The following is a 15,333-nucleotide window of genomic DNA, read 5'->3' on the forward strand; positions in this document are numbered from 1 at the left end:
CAGGCTCCCTCATCCAGCCTGGGAAAGAGAACAGGGGACAACGGCCGCGGGGGTGCGGGATGCTGCTGAGGGGACCTGGGCCTGGGAGCGGGTGTCGCGGGAGCAGTGGGGTGGCGGGGGGGATCCCACGAGAGAGGGAGGGAGGAGGCTGTGTGGGCAGAGCTGCCGGGGGGGGGTGGGGGGGGCGAAGGGGCATCCCCAGCCCCAGGGGAAAGCTGCGCGGAGCCGCCCTTCCCCCTGGCATCCCCCCTCCCCCCCAGTGCACCCCATGACACCCGCCCCTCCCCTCCCGCACCCCATCCCCACTCCCCCCCCCGCCGCACCCCGCCCCGCTCCCGGCCCTTCCCCTTCCCCTTCCGCAGCGCTGCCTGCCGGGACGCGTAGTTCCCGCGGCCCCGCGCCGCTCCCGGCCCGCCCCAGGTCCGCTCCGCGCCCCGGCCCCGCTCCGCCGCTCCGCGCCCCGCTCCGCGCCCCCCCCCCCCCCCCCCCCCCCGCCTGTTGCTCCCTCCGGCTCCCCCCGCCTGTTGCTCCGCGCTCCCCCCCCCTCCAGCCTGTCGCTCCCCCCCTTCCTCCGCCTGTTGCTCCGCGCTCCCGTCCCGGCTCCGCGTCCCGCTGCGCGCCCGGTCCCGCGGGGAGCTGGGAGGGGCGGGGGGAGGCCCGGGGGGGCTCAGCCGCCGTAGAAGATGCCGGTGTTGGAACCGGGATGAGCCGCTCGCTAATCCCGCCGGGGCAGGCAGAGCCCGGCTGCCCGCACCCCGCTGCCCGCACCCCTCTGCCTGTACCCTGCAGCCCGCACCCCTCTGCCCGCACCCCTCTGCCCGCACCCCTCTGCCTGCAACCCTCTGCCCGCACCCCTCTGCCCGCACCCCTCTGCCTGCACCCCTCTGCCCACACCCCTCTGCCCGCACCCTGCTGCCTGCATCCGCCATCCCAGAGCCCCGGTTTTGCTCTTTTTCGGTTTTAAAGAGCCGGGGGGGAAGTGGAGCTGGCAAACAGCGCTGGGGCTGCTCCCGGGAGTTTTGGGGGAACGCTGGGTCCTCCGGGGTTTGGGGGGGGGCTTCAAAAGCATCCGTGGGCTTCCCACGTGGGGAGGTGGGTGCTGGGGTGGCCCGTGGCCGCGCCTCGAAGCGCCACTTTGAACCTGGGGTTTAAAGTCCGTTTAAACTCGCTGACGAAGGGTTTGGGTCCCGCACCCCATTGCGGGCCCACCCGCGGGGTGGAGGGGTCACCCGTCTGGTTTGGGTATGTTGTGGGGGGGCAAGTTGGGGTTCAGGATGGACCGAGGGAGTGGGAGAGGTGGGGATGGCGTGGGACACGCTGGAGCACCCCGAGTGCTCCACCCTCCCGGCCTTTCTGCCCTGCACCCCACACCGGCTCCCCCGGGCTGTCACCCCAACCTGCCCCCCCCCCCCAGGACCCCCCAGCTCTGCCCGGTGTTGCCCTGCGGCCCCCGTGAGCGATGGAGGGAGATCCCACGCTGCGGCTGCGCGTCTTCGACCTCAACTGCTGGTGAGTGCAGAGATCACCCGGGGACCGGGTGGGGACACCCCCACCGGGAGAGGGGTCGCACCCTGGGGGCACCTTGCTGGCCCCTTCGTTTTGGGGTCACACCGCTCTCCCAGCCCCAGAGGGTCACGAGGTGCTTGGCTGGGTGCTGCCCCCAGTCCCTTCCGTGCCTGCTCCCCCCAGGAAAAGTGCCCCCCATTTGCACCCCAACCAGGGACGAGCTGCCTCGATTCTGCAGGCAGGAAAAGGTGTCCCCAGACAGCCTCCCTGCACATCCCTCTTGTCCCCACATGGCCCTTTCCCCCTCCTCTCCCATCTCTCCCAGTCTGCATCCTGCACATACCAGTACTGGAGCCCTCTCTCCCCTCTTTTGGGTCCTGGTGTGCGCCGACACCCCCCATCACCCCGTCCCCCCAAGCTGTGACCGACCCCCCTCTCTGGCAGGGCCATCCGCTACCTGAGCAAGCGGCGGCAGGAGCGTGTCCGGCTCATCGGGAACATGCTGCGCCGGGAGGGCTTCGACCTGGTGCTTCTCCAGGAGGTGAGGGCAGCCCATGAGCTGAGCGTGCCCGTTCTCAGCCCGTGAGATGAGTGTGCCTGTTCTCAGCCCGTGAGATGAGTGTGCCCGTTCTCAGCCTGTGAGATGAGTGTGCCTGTTCTCAGCCTGAGCTGATCATGCCCGTTCTCAGCCTGTGAGATGAGCGTGTCCGTTCTCAGCCCATGGGATGAGCGTGCCCGTTCTCAGCCTGTGAGATGAGTGTGCCTGTTCTCAGCCTGTGAGATGAGTGTGCCTGTTCTCAGCCCGTGAGATGAGTGTGCCTGTTCTCAGCCTGAGCTGATCATGCCCATTCTCAGCCTGTGAGATGAGTGTGCCTGTTCTCAGCCCATCCCTCTGTTCTCCAGGTGTGGAGCGAGCAGGACTACAGTGACCTGAAGGTGAAGCTGGGAGGCTGCTACCCCTTCTCCCACTATTTCCGCAGGTGAGAGGGGCCAGGCCAGCCCCCCCTGGGGCTGTCCATGGGGCGGTGGCAGGGCTGTGCCATGTGCTTGGTGTTTGCCACACAGAGAGGCCGGTGCGGCTGCTGTCACCTCTGTCACCATGGGAGACCCGGAGAGCGGGATGCTCACGGGAGCACACTGGGATCCGGGATTCCGGGGAGCCCCCTTGGCTTGGAGCTGGGGGGAGGCAGAGGAGGGGGGCACCACACTTCCTCACTGCGCTTTTCCCCTCCCGCAGCGGGGTCATCGGCAGTGGACTCTGCGTCTTCTCCAGGTTCCCCATCCTGGACACCCTCCTCTACCAGTACTCGCTGAACGGGTACCCCTACATGGTGAGTGCGGTGGGGGGGACACACAGCACCATGGTGCTCGGCCCCACGGAGCCTCACCGGCCCCGACCCACTCCCCTTCCCCTCCGGCAGCTCCAGCACGGGGACTGGTTCTGCGGCAAGTCCGTTGGCCTCGTCATCATTAAGATCTCCGGGATCATCTTCAACGTCTACGTCACCCACGTGAGCACCCTGGGGAAGGACCCGGCATGGGGGGGGGTGATGGGGAGGAGGAGGATGAGTGGCTGTACCCCTCCTTCGCTGTCCCCTCGCTTTAACCACTGCTCTGCACCATCTTTCCTGGCACTATGCACTGATTTAATGAAATATTGCTCTGGAGGGGGGCTGGGGAGGGGGGGGGTACAGGGACCCACAACCTGGCTGTGCAGTGAGGTGAGCATCCCAGGCTGTCCCTGGGGGGGGTGAGATGAAGACAGAGGGGTTGGCCAGACCCCAGGGAGGGCTGTCTAGAGGGGCTGGGGGGTATTTGCAGGGAGCCTAGGAGCAGGGCAGTGCTGACATGTGGGTCATGGCTGCTTTGCCCCCTGCCCCTTCTCGCCAGCTGCACGCCGAGTACTGCCGGGAGAAGGACGCCTACCTGCCCCACCGCCTGGTGCAGGCCTGGGAGCTGGCGCAGTTCATCCGGTGAGAAACTGGGGGGTGTCCCACGGGGTCCCCCCGCTGCGGGTCCCCAGGGCGTGTACGGTCACCCCTGCCGCTGGGGCTTGCACTGCAGAGAGCTCCCAGTTGCACCAGTCCCAAGCAGGAGTAAGGCTATGGAGCACTGGGGGGGTTCCCAGTCACCCCAGTCGGGTGCAGGGCAGGGTGGGGAAGGGGATTAGCTGTCCCCGTCCCCGCAGACACACCTCGAAGGCGGCCGATGTGGTGCTGCTGGAGGGGACCTGAACATGCACCCTGAAGACGTGGGCATCCGGCTGCTGCGCGGCTGGACGGGGCTGCAGGACGCCTTTGCCGAGGCCGCGCGCTTTGAGGTGAGCATCAGGGTGTGAGCGGGGTCCTGGGGAGCACCCAGAGCCCCCCACCCACCCGGATGCTCCGTCCCAGGGCTGCGAGGATGGCTGCACCCTCGTCCCCAACAACTGTTTCACTGTCAAGACAGAGCTGCTGCCCTTCCCGCTGGGCATCCGCATCGACTACATCCTCTACAAGGTAACGGGGGGGCCCTCGGCCACCGGCTGTGGGTGGCAAGGGGGGAGACACCGTCGTGACTCCCCTCCCCAATCCCCTCGTCCAGGCCATTTCCAGCTTCACGGTGAAGTGTGAAGAGCTGAAGACCACCACAGGGACAGCCCCGGGCATGGACATTCCCTTCTCGGACCACGAAGCCGTGATGGCAACGCTGCACATCCAGAGGCAGGGACGGGCTGCGGGTGCCACCCTCAGCACAGCTGGTAAGGTGGGGGGGTGCTGGTGGGGTCCCCATGTGCCAGCAGGGCTGGCGGATGAACTGCTGGGGGTGGATAGAGTTTTTGGGGATGTTTCCCCTTGCTTAGAACATCCCGAGGGGTGCCTGGACAGGGCAGAGCGGTGGGGACGGGGTAAAAAAAGGGGTATAAGGGGGGTTCCCACCCTGCTGAGCCGCTCCTGTCCCCCCCAGAGCCAACGCTGGCGGACGTGGTGACGGAGGCGCGGACGGAGGTGGGCGTGGGGCTGCGGGCAGCGCAGCAGCAGCGTTACTCCACGGGCAGGATGGCCGTGCTGGCCCTCCTGCTGCTGCTGCTGCAGGCCCTGGCTGCGCTGGGCGTGCTGGCAGGGCTGGCTGCTGGGCAGCCCTTCCCCAAGCTCTCCTTCTCCCTGCTGGCCTTCCTCGCCATCGGCGTCCTCCTCCTCGCCACCGGCCTCCACCTCTTCCACACCATCGAGGTGAAGATGCTGCAGGGCACCGAGGAGCAGATGCGGATGGCGCTGCGGGTGCTGCAGGAGCGTCCCAGCGACGGCTGAGCCGGGGCTGTGGGTGTCCCACGATGTCCCCCCCAGCCCCATCCCGGCCCCTTTCGATCCCGTTTTCTAGTTGACTTCTAGTTTTAGGCGAGCAGCGCTGGTTCGACAGCCGCCTCTCTGGGTGAAATTAAGATTTTTGAGGTACATTCGTCGCGTTGGCCCCCATGGGAACCACAGCGGAGGCGGGTTTTAATTGCTGGTTTTTTAATACAACTTTTCTACCTGGAGGGACTCACCAGTGTGGCCAGGAGGCTCGAGAGGCTCAGCCCTCCCTTGCCTGGGGTGGCCTTGGGGGCTCCTGGTGAAAGCTGGCGACTGCTCCGGCAACCAGATTTGACTTGGATAGAAAATAAAAGCAGTATTTTAGCCCTTGGTGCCGGGTCGGGGAGGCTTTATTCAAAGGGGGGGGGGGGGTGTGCAGCAGCATGGTAGGGCTGGTACAAACACAAGCCAGGCGGGAGGGTTTGGGGAGGGCAGGACGAAGGCTGAATGTGGGGGGGGGTATCGCTAACGGAGGAGCCTGTGCCCAGGACCCCCGTGCCCACCATGGCTGGGGCTGCTGTAAGCACCGTTTGGCCGTGGAGGCCACCCCGCAACAACTGGGGACTCCAGGAAGGTCTGAGAGGTCTGTGCAAAGGTCATGGCATTGCCAAGCAGGAGAAACCCCAAAGGAGCAAGGAGGACACGGCCGCCAGCGTCCCTTGTCCTCGGTGTCGCACAGTGCCAGGGCACGATCTCCCTGGGGAGCTGCTGGACAAAAAGCCCCTTCCCCAGCCCTGGGGCCTCGCAGGGGTGTTTTGGACCCTGGTTTCCTGCAGTAGCCAGGGACAGCGTGGACATGGCACCCAAAAGCAGCGATGCAGAGCGGCGGGATCAGCCCAGTCTGGCTGTTGCTGACCCCACTCCTAGAGCCAGATGTCCCCAGCTGGGATGGATGTCCCGGAAGAGATGGAAGTCCCAGGCTGGGATGGAGGTCTCTAGTTGGGATGGATGTCCCAGGCTGCAATGGATGTTCTTGGTTAGGATGGACATCCCAGGCTGGGATGGACGTCCAAGGTTAGGAAGGATGTCCTAGGTTAGGATGGATGTCCCAGGCTGGGAAGAACGTCCTGGGGTGACTTCCAGGGGCTGCTCCTGACACTGCCCCTCCACATTTGGCATCTCCACTGTGACCTGCCTGTGGTGGCCACAATCACATCCCCGCTACCTGGAGCAAAACCCGTCAGGGCCCAGGGCCCGGGGCTGGACAGGTAGATGAGGCACCGTTCCCCTCCTGTCCTGAAGCAGCCGGTGGTGCAGCTTGAGCACGAGGGGCTTTACCAGACAAAACACTTACTTTCGATGCCCCAGCCAAGCCCCCTCGAAGCGGTGACGGCTGTGGGACCTGCACCGGGCGAGACCCCACTTCCCCGTGGGGCTTCTTCCTCCTGTAGCAAACCCTGGGCCGATCCACCACAGTCCCCGTGTTTCATAGCCCCCTGCAAATCTTGTTTTCAAGCAAGCACAAGGCAAAGGCAATCCAGCCAAGCGCGGGGATGCCCTCTCCATCCCCCAAAGTCGGGGTGCTCCTCGGTGTCTCCCCACAGCAGGCTTCGGCAAGCAGGGAGCTGGATTTGCCGCAGCAGCTGCCTGTGCCTGCGGGCAGCTCAGGCATCACCACCTTCAGAGGCAGCTCAGGGTGATGCTCGGCTTGGGGCGGGGGGGGGGGGCACTGCTTGTCCCCCCAGGGAGGAACCGGTGCGTCCTGGGGCCGCACGGATCAGGCCTGCAGCTCGCTGAGCCGCTTCTCCTCCTGCATGTGGATGAGGACGTTGCGCTTGTTCACCACCTCCACCAGCTGCCCCAGGATCTCCTGCTCGGCCGCGTGATCCTCAGGTGTCTTCAGGGATTCTGCGGGAGCAGGGGGCTGGAGCAGGGCTGGGTGGGCCACAGCCCCGGCCCCGCTCCCCCCGCCGTGCACAGGGACCCCCCTGGCACATGCCGGCACTCACCCTCCCTGTTCATGTAGGACCGGAGCTTCTGGTCAAGCTGCCACTGCTGCTGCTGCAGCTTCAGCTCCTGCACCCTGTGGGGAGGGAAGGGGGGTGCTGGGTTTGGGGTGAGCTGAGCCCCCACACCCACTGGGGAGCATCTCCCCCAAGCCTTACATGATCATGAGGTCTGACTCCTCGGACATCAGGCTGTTCTTCTTCTGGACCAGGTACAGCAGCTGGTTCATCCACTGTGTCTTCTTGTCGGCTGGGGTGCCTGTGGGGCAGGGGGGGTGTGAATGGGGTGCAAACCCCCCCCATCGTGGGGGTCACAGTGCTCCCCCATCCACCCTGGCCTTACCGTCCTCATCCCGGAGTAACTTCTCCAGTTTGATGCCCTGCTGCTCCAGCTCCCGGAATGTCACCTCGATCTCCTCCAGCCGCCTCTGGATGGCCTGTGAAGGAAAAGCAGCGCTTGCCCGTGGGCTGACACCTGCCGGCATGTGGCCACTGACAGCAGGATGGAGGGGACGGGGGATGGCGCGGGGCTGAGGACCCGGCTCTCCCCTGTGGGGCTACCTGGGCTTTGCAGAACCGCTTCATCTGGGCTTCCCTGGCCCGGCGGGTCAGTGTGCGCTTCCAGGTGGGGTATTTCTCCTCTTCCCCCATGTCCAGGCACTGTGAAGGAACGGTGGCACGGGCAGGGGGTCAGTCCCTGCGTCAGGCACCTCCTGCCCCCGCAGCCAGAGCCGCTGCCTCTGTGAGAGGAGCAAGAGCCCCAGGCACTGTCTGGGCTGGTGGGGCCACTGCCGCTTGGGAAAGCACTCACCAACTCTGCCATGATGCCAAGGTCTGTGCCTTCCTCCTCCTCCTCCTCCTCCTCCTCCTCCTCTTTCTCACTGTCACTCTCCTCCAAAGCTGCCCCAAGAAAAGAGCCATTTTGGGCCAGTGCCTCACAAACAAGATGTGGGGCATCGCAGAGTACCGGAGCGAGCCAGAGCCCTGCTTGGCTGGAAGCTCCAGCTTGTAGCCACCCACCTTCCTCCACAGCCACTTCCTCCTTCTCCTCCCAGGCGTCTTGTCCCTGCCACTGGGCAGGGAGGGCCTCGGGTGCTGCTTGGAGCCGCCGACGAGCCGGCTTTGGCGGTGGCTCAGGCTCTCCTTCACCGGTGAGGTTCAGGGTGGACAGCTTGAGCTTCTCCAGCGGCGTGAGGACGATCTTCCTCCTGCCCCCGCTCTCCTCACCCTCCTCTGCTGACCCTTGGGGCTCCGCTCCGGGACCCTCCTCCTCCCTCGCATCCTCCCCAGGTGGTGCCAGCAGCTCCTGCTCCTCCGTGTCACCAGCATCCGCAGCATCCTCTGCTGCCACAGGCTCTCCCCCGGCTGTGGGGCTGCTGCTGGGGGGTGCAGGGGACCGGGTGCCTCCTCCTTGGGGGACACACACGGGCTCCCAGCATCCAAGGGCGGGTGGGCGGCAGTGGCATCCTAGGGCAGAGCCAGCGGTGGAGGGGTGATGCCACACGTGCCGTGCCCAAGCAAACCCCTCCACCTTCTGCCCTTCCTCCATCATCTGTGAGGATTTACAGTGACTTACCCCATCGGGCAGCGCCGGGGGCTCGTCCTGGGGCAGATCCATGCTGAGTGGATTGGGGTAGTGAAGCGAACAGTAAAAATGACCTGGGGGAGGGCCCAAACCCATGTGACGACCTGCAAGGTGGAGAAGCTTTGCCCTGAGCATCCCCTCTCCCCAAAACCCGCCTCACCGTCCTCCTCGTCGAAGGCGTAGTCGCCCAGGCGCAGGGTGGCCCCGCACCGCCGGCACTGGAAGCAGCCGCGGTGGAAGAAGCGTCCCTCGGCGCTGGCTCGCTCCAGGATGTAGACGCGGCGGCCGCAGAAGTAGCAGGCGTCACTGCTCTCCCCGCGGGCTGGTGGCTACCGGAGAGGGGGAGAGGACAGGCTGGGGTGGCACCAGGGTGCTGCTGGCACCCACCCTGCCCCGGGGCTTTGTGGGCAGCCCAGGGGGTTCGGGGCGGGGGGGCGCTTTGCCCCTCTTGCAGAGGTGGGTCTGGGTGCTCGGGATGGGTTTGCTGGGACCGGCGAGGGAGCGGCAAGTCTTGGCTCCGGAAAACCAGTTGGGTCAGGAAACAGGCAGGGAGGAGTCAGGAGCCCGTGGGCGTTCGCTTGCGCAGCCCCAGTCCCAGCCCTTGGCTCAGTCCCACCAGCCGCTGGTGGCCCCCACAAAGCACCCACCCCCCCACCCCCGGGGTGACACGAGGACCGACCTGCCCTGGGTCCATGGTGGCAGTTTGTGGCGGCTTGTGGGCACCGTCCAGAGTGTCTCCATCCAGCCCCATGTCCAGCTACGAGCGACCCGAGGGGAAGGTCAGCCCCCCGCTCTCCCCCCTGGGTTGGCTGCACCCCGGCACAGCACCCCTCGAGGCCCCCGGGGCAGACCCACCTCAGCGTCCCTGCGGTTCCTCTTGGCCTCAGCATCCTTCTGGGCACTATCCTGCAAACGCAAAGGGGGCGGCTAGGATGGGGAGGGGGGAGCGACATGGTTTTGGGGTGTCACGAGGGTGTGGGTTGGGGGGTCCCTCACCTGGGCACGCTTGTGTGTCATGTTCCGGCTTTTCTGCAGCTTGCTGATGAAGAGGATGGCCCCTCGCGTGCCACGGGGAGACAGCGGCTTCTTGCTGACCTCCTCTGCCTCTGCACAGAGGGGACACGGCCATGCTGGTGGGACCCACCCTACAAAGTGGGGGCACCCAGCCAGCTCCGGTGGGGCTTGGGATGGAATAAACCCCCCCCAAAATCTCGCACCTGGAGAGGTTTTGAAAGCTTCATAAAACTGGCTGAGGTAGGTGATGAGCCCCAGGCGGTCGGGCTCTGCCATGGTGGCCATCTCGGCACTGGAGAGGACGGGCTGGATGCCCAGCTCCTGCTCCGCCGTGTCCAGCATCATCTGGTGGGTCTGGATGGGATCCTGGGGGTCCACAGAGTCAAAGTCCCTGTGGGGCGACACGGGTGCTATCAGGGTGGGTTCTGCAGGGTCGGGGGGTCCCAGGGAGGTCCCAGGCACTCACACCAGGTCGGGGCGAAAGCGGTGAATGAGGGCGCAGAGGGCCAAGCCGCTGGTCCAGGAGGAGGTGAAGTCTGTGACTGCCACACCGCGGTACCCGGCTGTGCTGGCCTGGCACCAGCTCAGCAGCTCCTCGTAGGCGTCCCCGGACACCGCTGGGGAGGCAGCACACGTGTCCCCATCCCAAAGAGGCAGGGGACAGCCACCCCCCATTCCGCTCCCTCCCACCAGTGCTTTAGGGGGGACGGGGTGCCATGGGAGTGACGCGAGACCTTCCCCATGCAACCACCCCCCCGCAAAAGGCTCAGAAAATGGTTTGATAAAGCATCTGTTAGTATTTCACAGCTCAGCATCAGTGTGGGCCAGAAGGAGGGGGACAGCCTCCCCACCGAAAGGCAGCTGGGGGGCTGTGTCCCCATGGGGGCCGTGGGCAGATGGCACGCAAACCAGTGGTGCCACTGGGATGGAAATGCAGCTGCTGCTGGGAGGAGCACGGCCAGCTGGACACCCGCCAGGGCTCGAGAAAAGAAGGATGGGGAGGAAAATCAGGGCAGGAGCCGCGCTGGTATGGGCTGCCGGGAGGAACGGGGGGTCCTGGTGCTGGGGGGGCTGGGGCAGGATCAGCTGCTCCTACCGGTGCTGAGCCGGTTGTCGCTCTTCCTCTTGTGGTCCACCTCCACCATGCCCATGAGATAGAGGTCCCGGACCTGCCGATGGGGACGTGTCGGTGGCGGGTCACCACTGGCACAGAGCCAGTGGCACCACGCAGGGAGCTGACCCAGCAAGGGGGGACACCCAGACCCCCTCCACACCTCCCCAGAACCACCCGCATCCACGACGGGCAATGCATTAAATGTCCTGGGGACCAACAGCTTCAGCCTCACACCCTTTGGGGACAGGGGACTGTGTAAATTGGTGTCCCCCTGACTGCCGAGGAGGCTGGGCAGGCCCTGGGCTGGGTACCTGGCTGGCTTTGATGGCCTGCAGGTTGATGTTGGGGTAGCGCGTGGCCGGGTCGATGCTGTACTGGCTGATATTCTTGTTGGTGTTGTCCGGGGAGGTCTGCGAGAGGTGCTGGTAGATGCTCTCCCTGGGTGCAAGGGACAGGGCTGGGCTCAGTGCCACCATCCTCACCCGCTCTGGAACTGGCCCAGCAGGACGAGGACACTCACCTCTCGGCCAGCACCTCCAGCGGGGGGGTCCCGGCTGCCCACCGCCGCACCATCCACGCTGCGTCGAAGGCGGCGAGGAAGCCCCTGGCCACGCCGGTGCCCAGCGGCCAGAAGGGCTGCGAAGGGAAAGGCAGAGAGGGATGGAGCTGGAGCCGCGTGGCCGGTCGGGGCGGCTGGGAGGAGGCTGGGAGCTGCCGGGCTTGGCCGGGGATGAAAGCGGGGAGCGGCGGCGGGACGCGCAGGGAGAGGACGGGCGGCTGTCTCCTCCCCGGCAGGGACAGCTGCCTGTGGGGGGGAGCTGGGCTGCTCCTCCACCCTGAACCCCGATCTCCAGTGGGGCCGAGGAAGGGGATAACCCCACCAAACCATCCTCCTACTGGGCCTTGGGGAGCCTGGCCTCAGGGATGGGGTGCACCGGGCAGTCAGGGCAAGAAGCGCGTAGGGAGGGGGAATATATTGCAACCAACACATCTGGCAGGGAGAGGGGAAAGGGAGACAGGCAGTGGTGCTGCAAGGGGGGCCCTCACCTCCACCAAACAGTCGCCCACCAGCCCGAGGAGCAGACGGGCCCCGTTGTGCTCCCGCACCAGCGCCGCGTTCTCCGAGCGCGTCATGCAGGTGAAGTCGAACATGTCGACGTCCGGCAGGTTCCGGTGGTTGAGGGCAAATTCCAGTTGGGGCAGGCGGTAGTTGGTGGAGAAGTTGGCGGCTTCTTTGGCATAGCTGAGGAGAGCATTGCGGTTCACGTTCTCCGGGGACAGGAGGCTCTCGATGTCCGCTTTGTCCTGCGGGGATGGGGTGAAGCTGGCCGGGATGCGGGAGGTGGCGTTTGCCCCCCCAGCCTGGGTGCAGCCAGCTCTGGGATGAAGCCGTGACACTGGCCTTGGGGCTGTGAGCCCCCCAAAAGGATTTTTTCCCCAGCACGGCTGCTGAAGCCCCCACCACCCCATGGTCAAACCAGCACCCGTGATTTGGATCCCACCCTCTGGGCTTTCAGCCACCCATCACTATGGGATCCCGGGGCTGGATCCTGCCCCCCTCACCTGGAGGATGACCCCCTTCTTGAGCAGGCTCTGCTTCTTGGCCGTCATGACGAAATAGTGAGTGTCGTCCTTGTAGTAGACGATGTTTTCCAGGTCGATGCCTGGTGATGGGGAAGGAGCTGAGCTGAGCCCCAGGGCAGAGCCACGGGGAGCCCCCGCACTGGGCTCAGCCACCAAATGTCCCCTGCAGTGAGGTACCGTGCGAGGACATGCACCCCATCACACAGGGGACATCCCAGGGCTGAGCCTCCAATTGTACCAGGAAGGGACAGGGACCCCCAGCACCCCCCCACGTCAGGGCCGGGATCACCGACCTGTTTTGTTGTATAGGTTTTGGAAGAATTTCTGGTTGTAGATTCGGGCCACGCCGCTGATCTCGGCCACCTCCACCTCGGCCCGGCTGTGGCGGTTGATGAAGTTGGTGGTGATGCCGATGGCCAACTTCCCCCGCGTCTCCTTCCGCTTGAACCCTAAGAGATGGGAGAAGCGTGAGCCCCCATCTGGCCCCCTCATACCAGCCCTGGGGGTCCAGGGACCCACTGCTGTCACCTTCGGGGACAAATTTGCCGCCGCCGGCTGAGATGAGGACGTCAAACTCGTAGTGGCTGAGGGGAGAGGAGCTGGGCTGCAGCACAGCCCGCCAGCCGCCTGCGGGGAGAGGGACGGTCACGAGCGTGCTGGGTCTCAGCTGGGACCTGCTCCGGGGTGGGGGGAGAGGGTTGCATCTCATTCCCCCCCGCCCCCAGGCATGAGCTGGGCTAGCAGAGGGACTGGGGGGCACAGAGTGGCCCCACAGTGATACCATACCGTGTCCACCCGCCTTGCCCGCGGGGGGGACGAGGCCCTTGAACTGCACATTGATGTGCACCTCCACCCCCAGCAGCAGAGCCACCTTCAGCAGGATCAGCTGGAGCTGCCGGATACCTGGGAGGGGAGAGGGGGGCACTCAGGGCTGCACCCCCCAGCCTCTGGGCTCCCCACAGAGGGGGGACCCCGGGGGTGCAGAGCTTGGCCCCCTCCCAAACTCACTGATGTGGTCCAGCATGCCGGTGCAGAAGCGCCCATAAAATTTCTTGGCACCCAGCGCCCGCAGGTCGTGGATAGTGAAGGGCCAGAGGTGCAGGACGTTGTTGCGGGAGAAGGAGTCCCGCTTCTCCACCAGCACCACGCGGGCACCCAGCAGCACCAGCTCGATGGCCGCCCGCAGCCCGCAGGGGCCGGCCCCCACCACCAGGCACTGCAGAGGGGACGGGGGGTGTGAAGGGGACGGGCACCCCCCTCCAAGGGTTCCCCACAGGCAGCATCACCCCCCTTCCCCAGGGCAGGATCTGCCTCTCCCCACTCTTCCCCTTTTCCCCTGGGCTACAAGCACTGCTTCTCCTTGCAAAGTGGGGGGCCCTGTGGGGTGCCCCCCGCCTCCCCAGCTGCCTGAACCTTGCCTTCACATGGGGCAATGGCAGCAATTAAGGCGCTTGATGAGATAAGGGACGCACGTCTCCTGCCTGCTGCAGCTCGGGAACGGGGAGATTTCACCAGCAACAGGATCCAAACCAGGATTCGGGTTTGATCTCCTGCCAGGCCCTCACAGGGCTGGGGGGGACACGATGGGGCACCAACAGTGGGGACAAGAGACATCAGCTCTGGGACAGGGGGACAGAAATAGGGTCCCCCAGCCCCACGGGGACATCCTACCCCGGCGGCGTGCTCCTGTCTCCCAGAAAGGGCTCGGCAGGTCTCTCTGCCCCTTTGCAGTCTCCCCGCCCCAGGATGTCCCCAGCGAGGAGCAGCCGGGAGCAGGAAGGACGCTGCTAGCTGCATGGCACCGAGGTGGCATCACACCATGGGGAGGGGAGCGGCGCTAATTAACACCCTGTCCCATTAAACCCCATCAACCTGCCACCTGGCACATCCCGCATCCTCCTGGGGTGGGGGCCAGGGTTCACCAAGGGATGCTCTCACCCTGGGGACAAGGACGCAGGGCAAGGAGGGACCCAAACCCTGTGCCCCGTGTCCCCGGTACCTTGGTGCTGGCACAGGCTGTGCCCTGGTCGTAGTCCTTGTGCCCAGCTTTCTTATCCAGCTTGCTCCACAGGGCCTTGGCACTCCAGTAGTTGAGGGCAGCCTTGAGGCCATGGTAGAGCTGGAGCCCGCTGCCCTGCAGCCCCAGGTGCTGGCACAGCTCCCCGAAGCAGCTCAGCACCTCCCGGCACTCCCCGGCACGCAGGAACCTCTCGAAGATGGCATGGGCCGGGTTGCTCGGCTCGTCGGCTGGCACGCTCATCCTGCTTCACCCAGCAGTCTGGCGAGGGACGGCAGAGATAAGTCAGGGGGACAGGACCCTCCTGCACCCCCATCCTCAAACCCATCCGATACCAGACCTGGTGTCCGGGCACGAGGTTTCCCAGCCTGAGGTGCTGTTGGGTGACGGCGCTACCGAAATCAGGGCCCTTTCCAGCAGCGGCTGGCAGAGCCTTCCCTGGGTGCTGCACCCAGCGAGCCACAGTGTCACCCTGCCGCGGTGACGTCAGGGGAGGGGACGGGGAGGGCTGTGGTGGCAGCAAGTGGCTTCCTCTGTGTGTGTACCTGCAGTAGCTGAGAGCAGAGAGAAGTGTTTTGGAGCAAAGATACAGCTTCCTTCCTCTTCACCCTTGGCCTCGTTGGGGGAGGGATGGGGAAGGGGGTCCTGGCCACAGGGACAAACCTCAGCTGCCCCAAAAACCAGCAAGACCTTGGGCAGGAGGGAGCAGGATTGGACCCATCCCACCAGCCTGTTTTTTGCCACCAGAGTGGGGCAATTCTCCCCCCCACCTCCGCCTCTACCACCCCCAGAGCGGGGCGGAAGCAGATTAGCACAGAGGAAGCACCACTGGGGAAACCAAAAAAAGCTCAACCACTGTACGAACGGCCCCATCATGCCAGGGAACCCGCGGGAGGAGGGGTGCAGCACATTCCCCTGTGGTCACCCCAAACCCCCCATCCCAGGGGACCAGCACTCCCCGCATCTGCCTCCCACTCCTGGCCCTGTCCCCCCAGCACCGTCCCACGCCACGCTCCGTCTTGCCAGTCCCAGCACCAAAGCACAAAGCTTTGCCCTTTCCAGCTGTTGTCGCCAAGCCCTGGGGCTGGGAAAGCCTCCCACAGCCCGGCGAGACACGGCGCTGCAAAGGAGGAACCGGTGGAAAGGCTCCGGAACCCGGCGTGCTCCGACCTTTGAACCATCGCTCTTTGCCCTCTTGCCACGGGCACCCGGCGGCACCCCAAAGGTGGCACCCA

At 65.5% G+C, this 15,333-nt stretch overlaps 2 protein-coding genes across 2 annotated transcripts; one reads left to right on the plus strand and one right to left on the minus strand.

Moving 5' to 3' along the window:
* The first annotated feature begins 373 nt into the window (after window positions 1–373).
* On the plus strand, window positions 374–5,170 carry SMPD2 (sphingomyelin phosphodiesterase 2). Its single transcript, XM_074850494.1, is given in 12 exon segments — window positions 374–420; window positions 1,415–1,509; window positions 1,951–2,047; window positions 2,410–2,486; window positions 2,744–2,837; window positions 2,928–3,017; window positions 3,397–3,479; window positions 3,695–3,723; window positions 3,726–3,826; window positions 3,900–4,004; window positions 4,090–4,246; window positions 4,453–5,170. Coding segments are annotated over 11 exon segments (1,227 nt in total). The 5' UTR covers window positions 374–420; window positions 1,415–1,459; the 3' UTR covers window positions 4,797–5,170.
* On the minus strand, window positions 5,171–14,341 carry MICAL1 (microtubule associated monooxygenase, calponin and LIM domain containing 1). Its single transcript, XM_074850455.1, is given in 25 exon segments — window positions 5,171–6,686; window positions 6,788–6,861; window positions 6,944–7,043; window positions 7,128–7,221; window positions 7,346–7,444; window positions 7,596–7,684; window positions 7,805–8,143; window positions 8,146–8,251; window positions 8,361–8,443; window positions 8,530–8,698; window positions 9,049–9,126; window positions 9,225–9,275; window positions 9,366–9,475; window positions 9,587–9,774; window positions 9,850–10,000; window positions 10,480–10,552; window positions 10,809–10,935; window positions 11,018–11,133; window positions 11,545–11,802; window positions 12,061–12,161; window positions 12,375–12,530; window positions 12,610–12,708; window positions 12,868–12,984; window positions 13,090–13,297; window positions 14,081–14,341. Coding segments are annotated over 25 exon segments (3,378 nt in total). The 3' UTR covers window positions 5,171–6,555.
* Window positions 14,342–15,333: the final 992 nt, after the last annotated feature.

This window comes from Strix aluco, chromosome 25 (assembly GCF_031877795.1).
Source record: "Strix aluco isolate bStrAlu1 chromosome 25, bStrAlu1.hap1, whole genome shotgun sequence".
Classification (NCBI taxonomy): domain Eukaryota; kingdom Metazoa; phylum Chordata; class Aves; order Strigiformes; family Strigidae; genus Strix; species Strix aluco.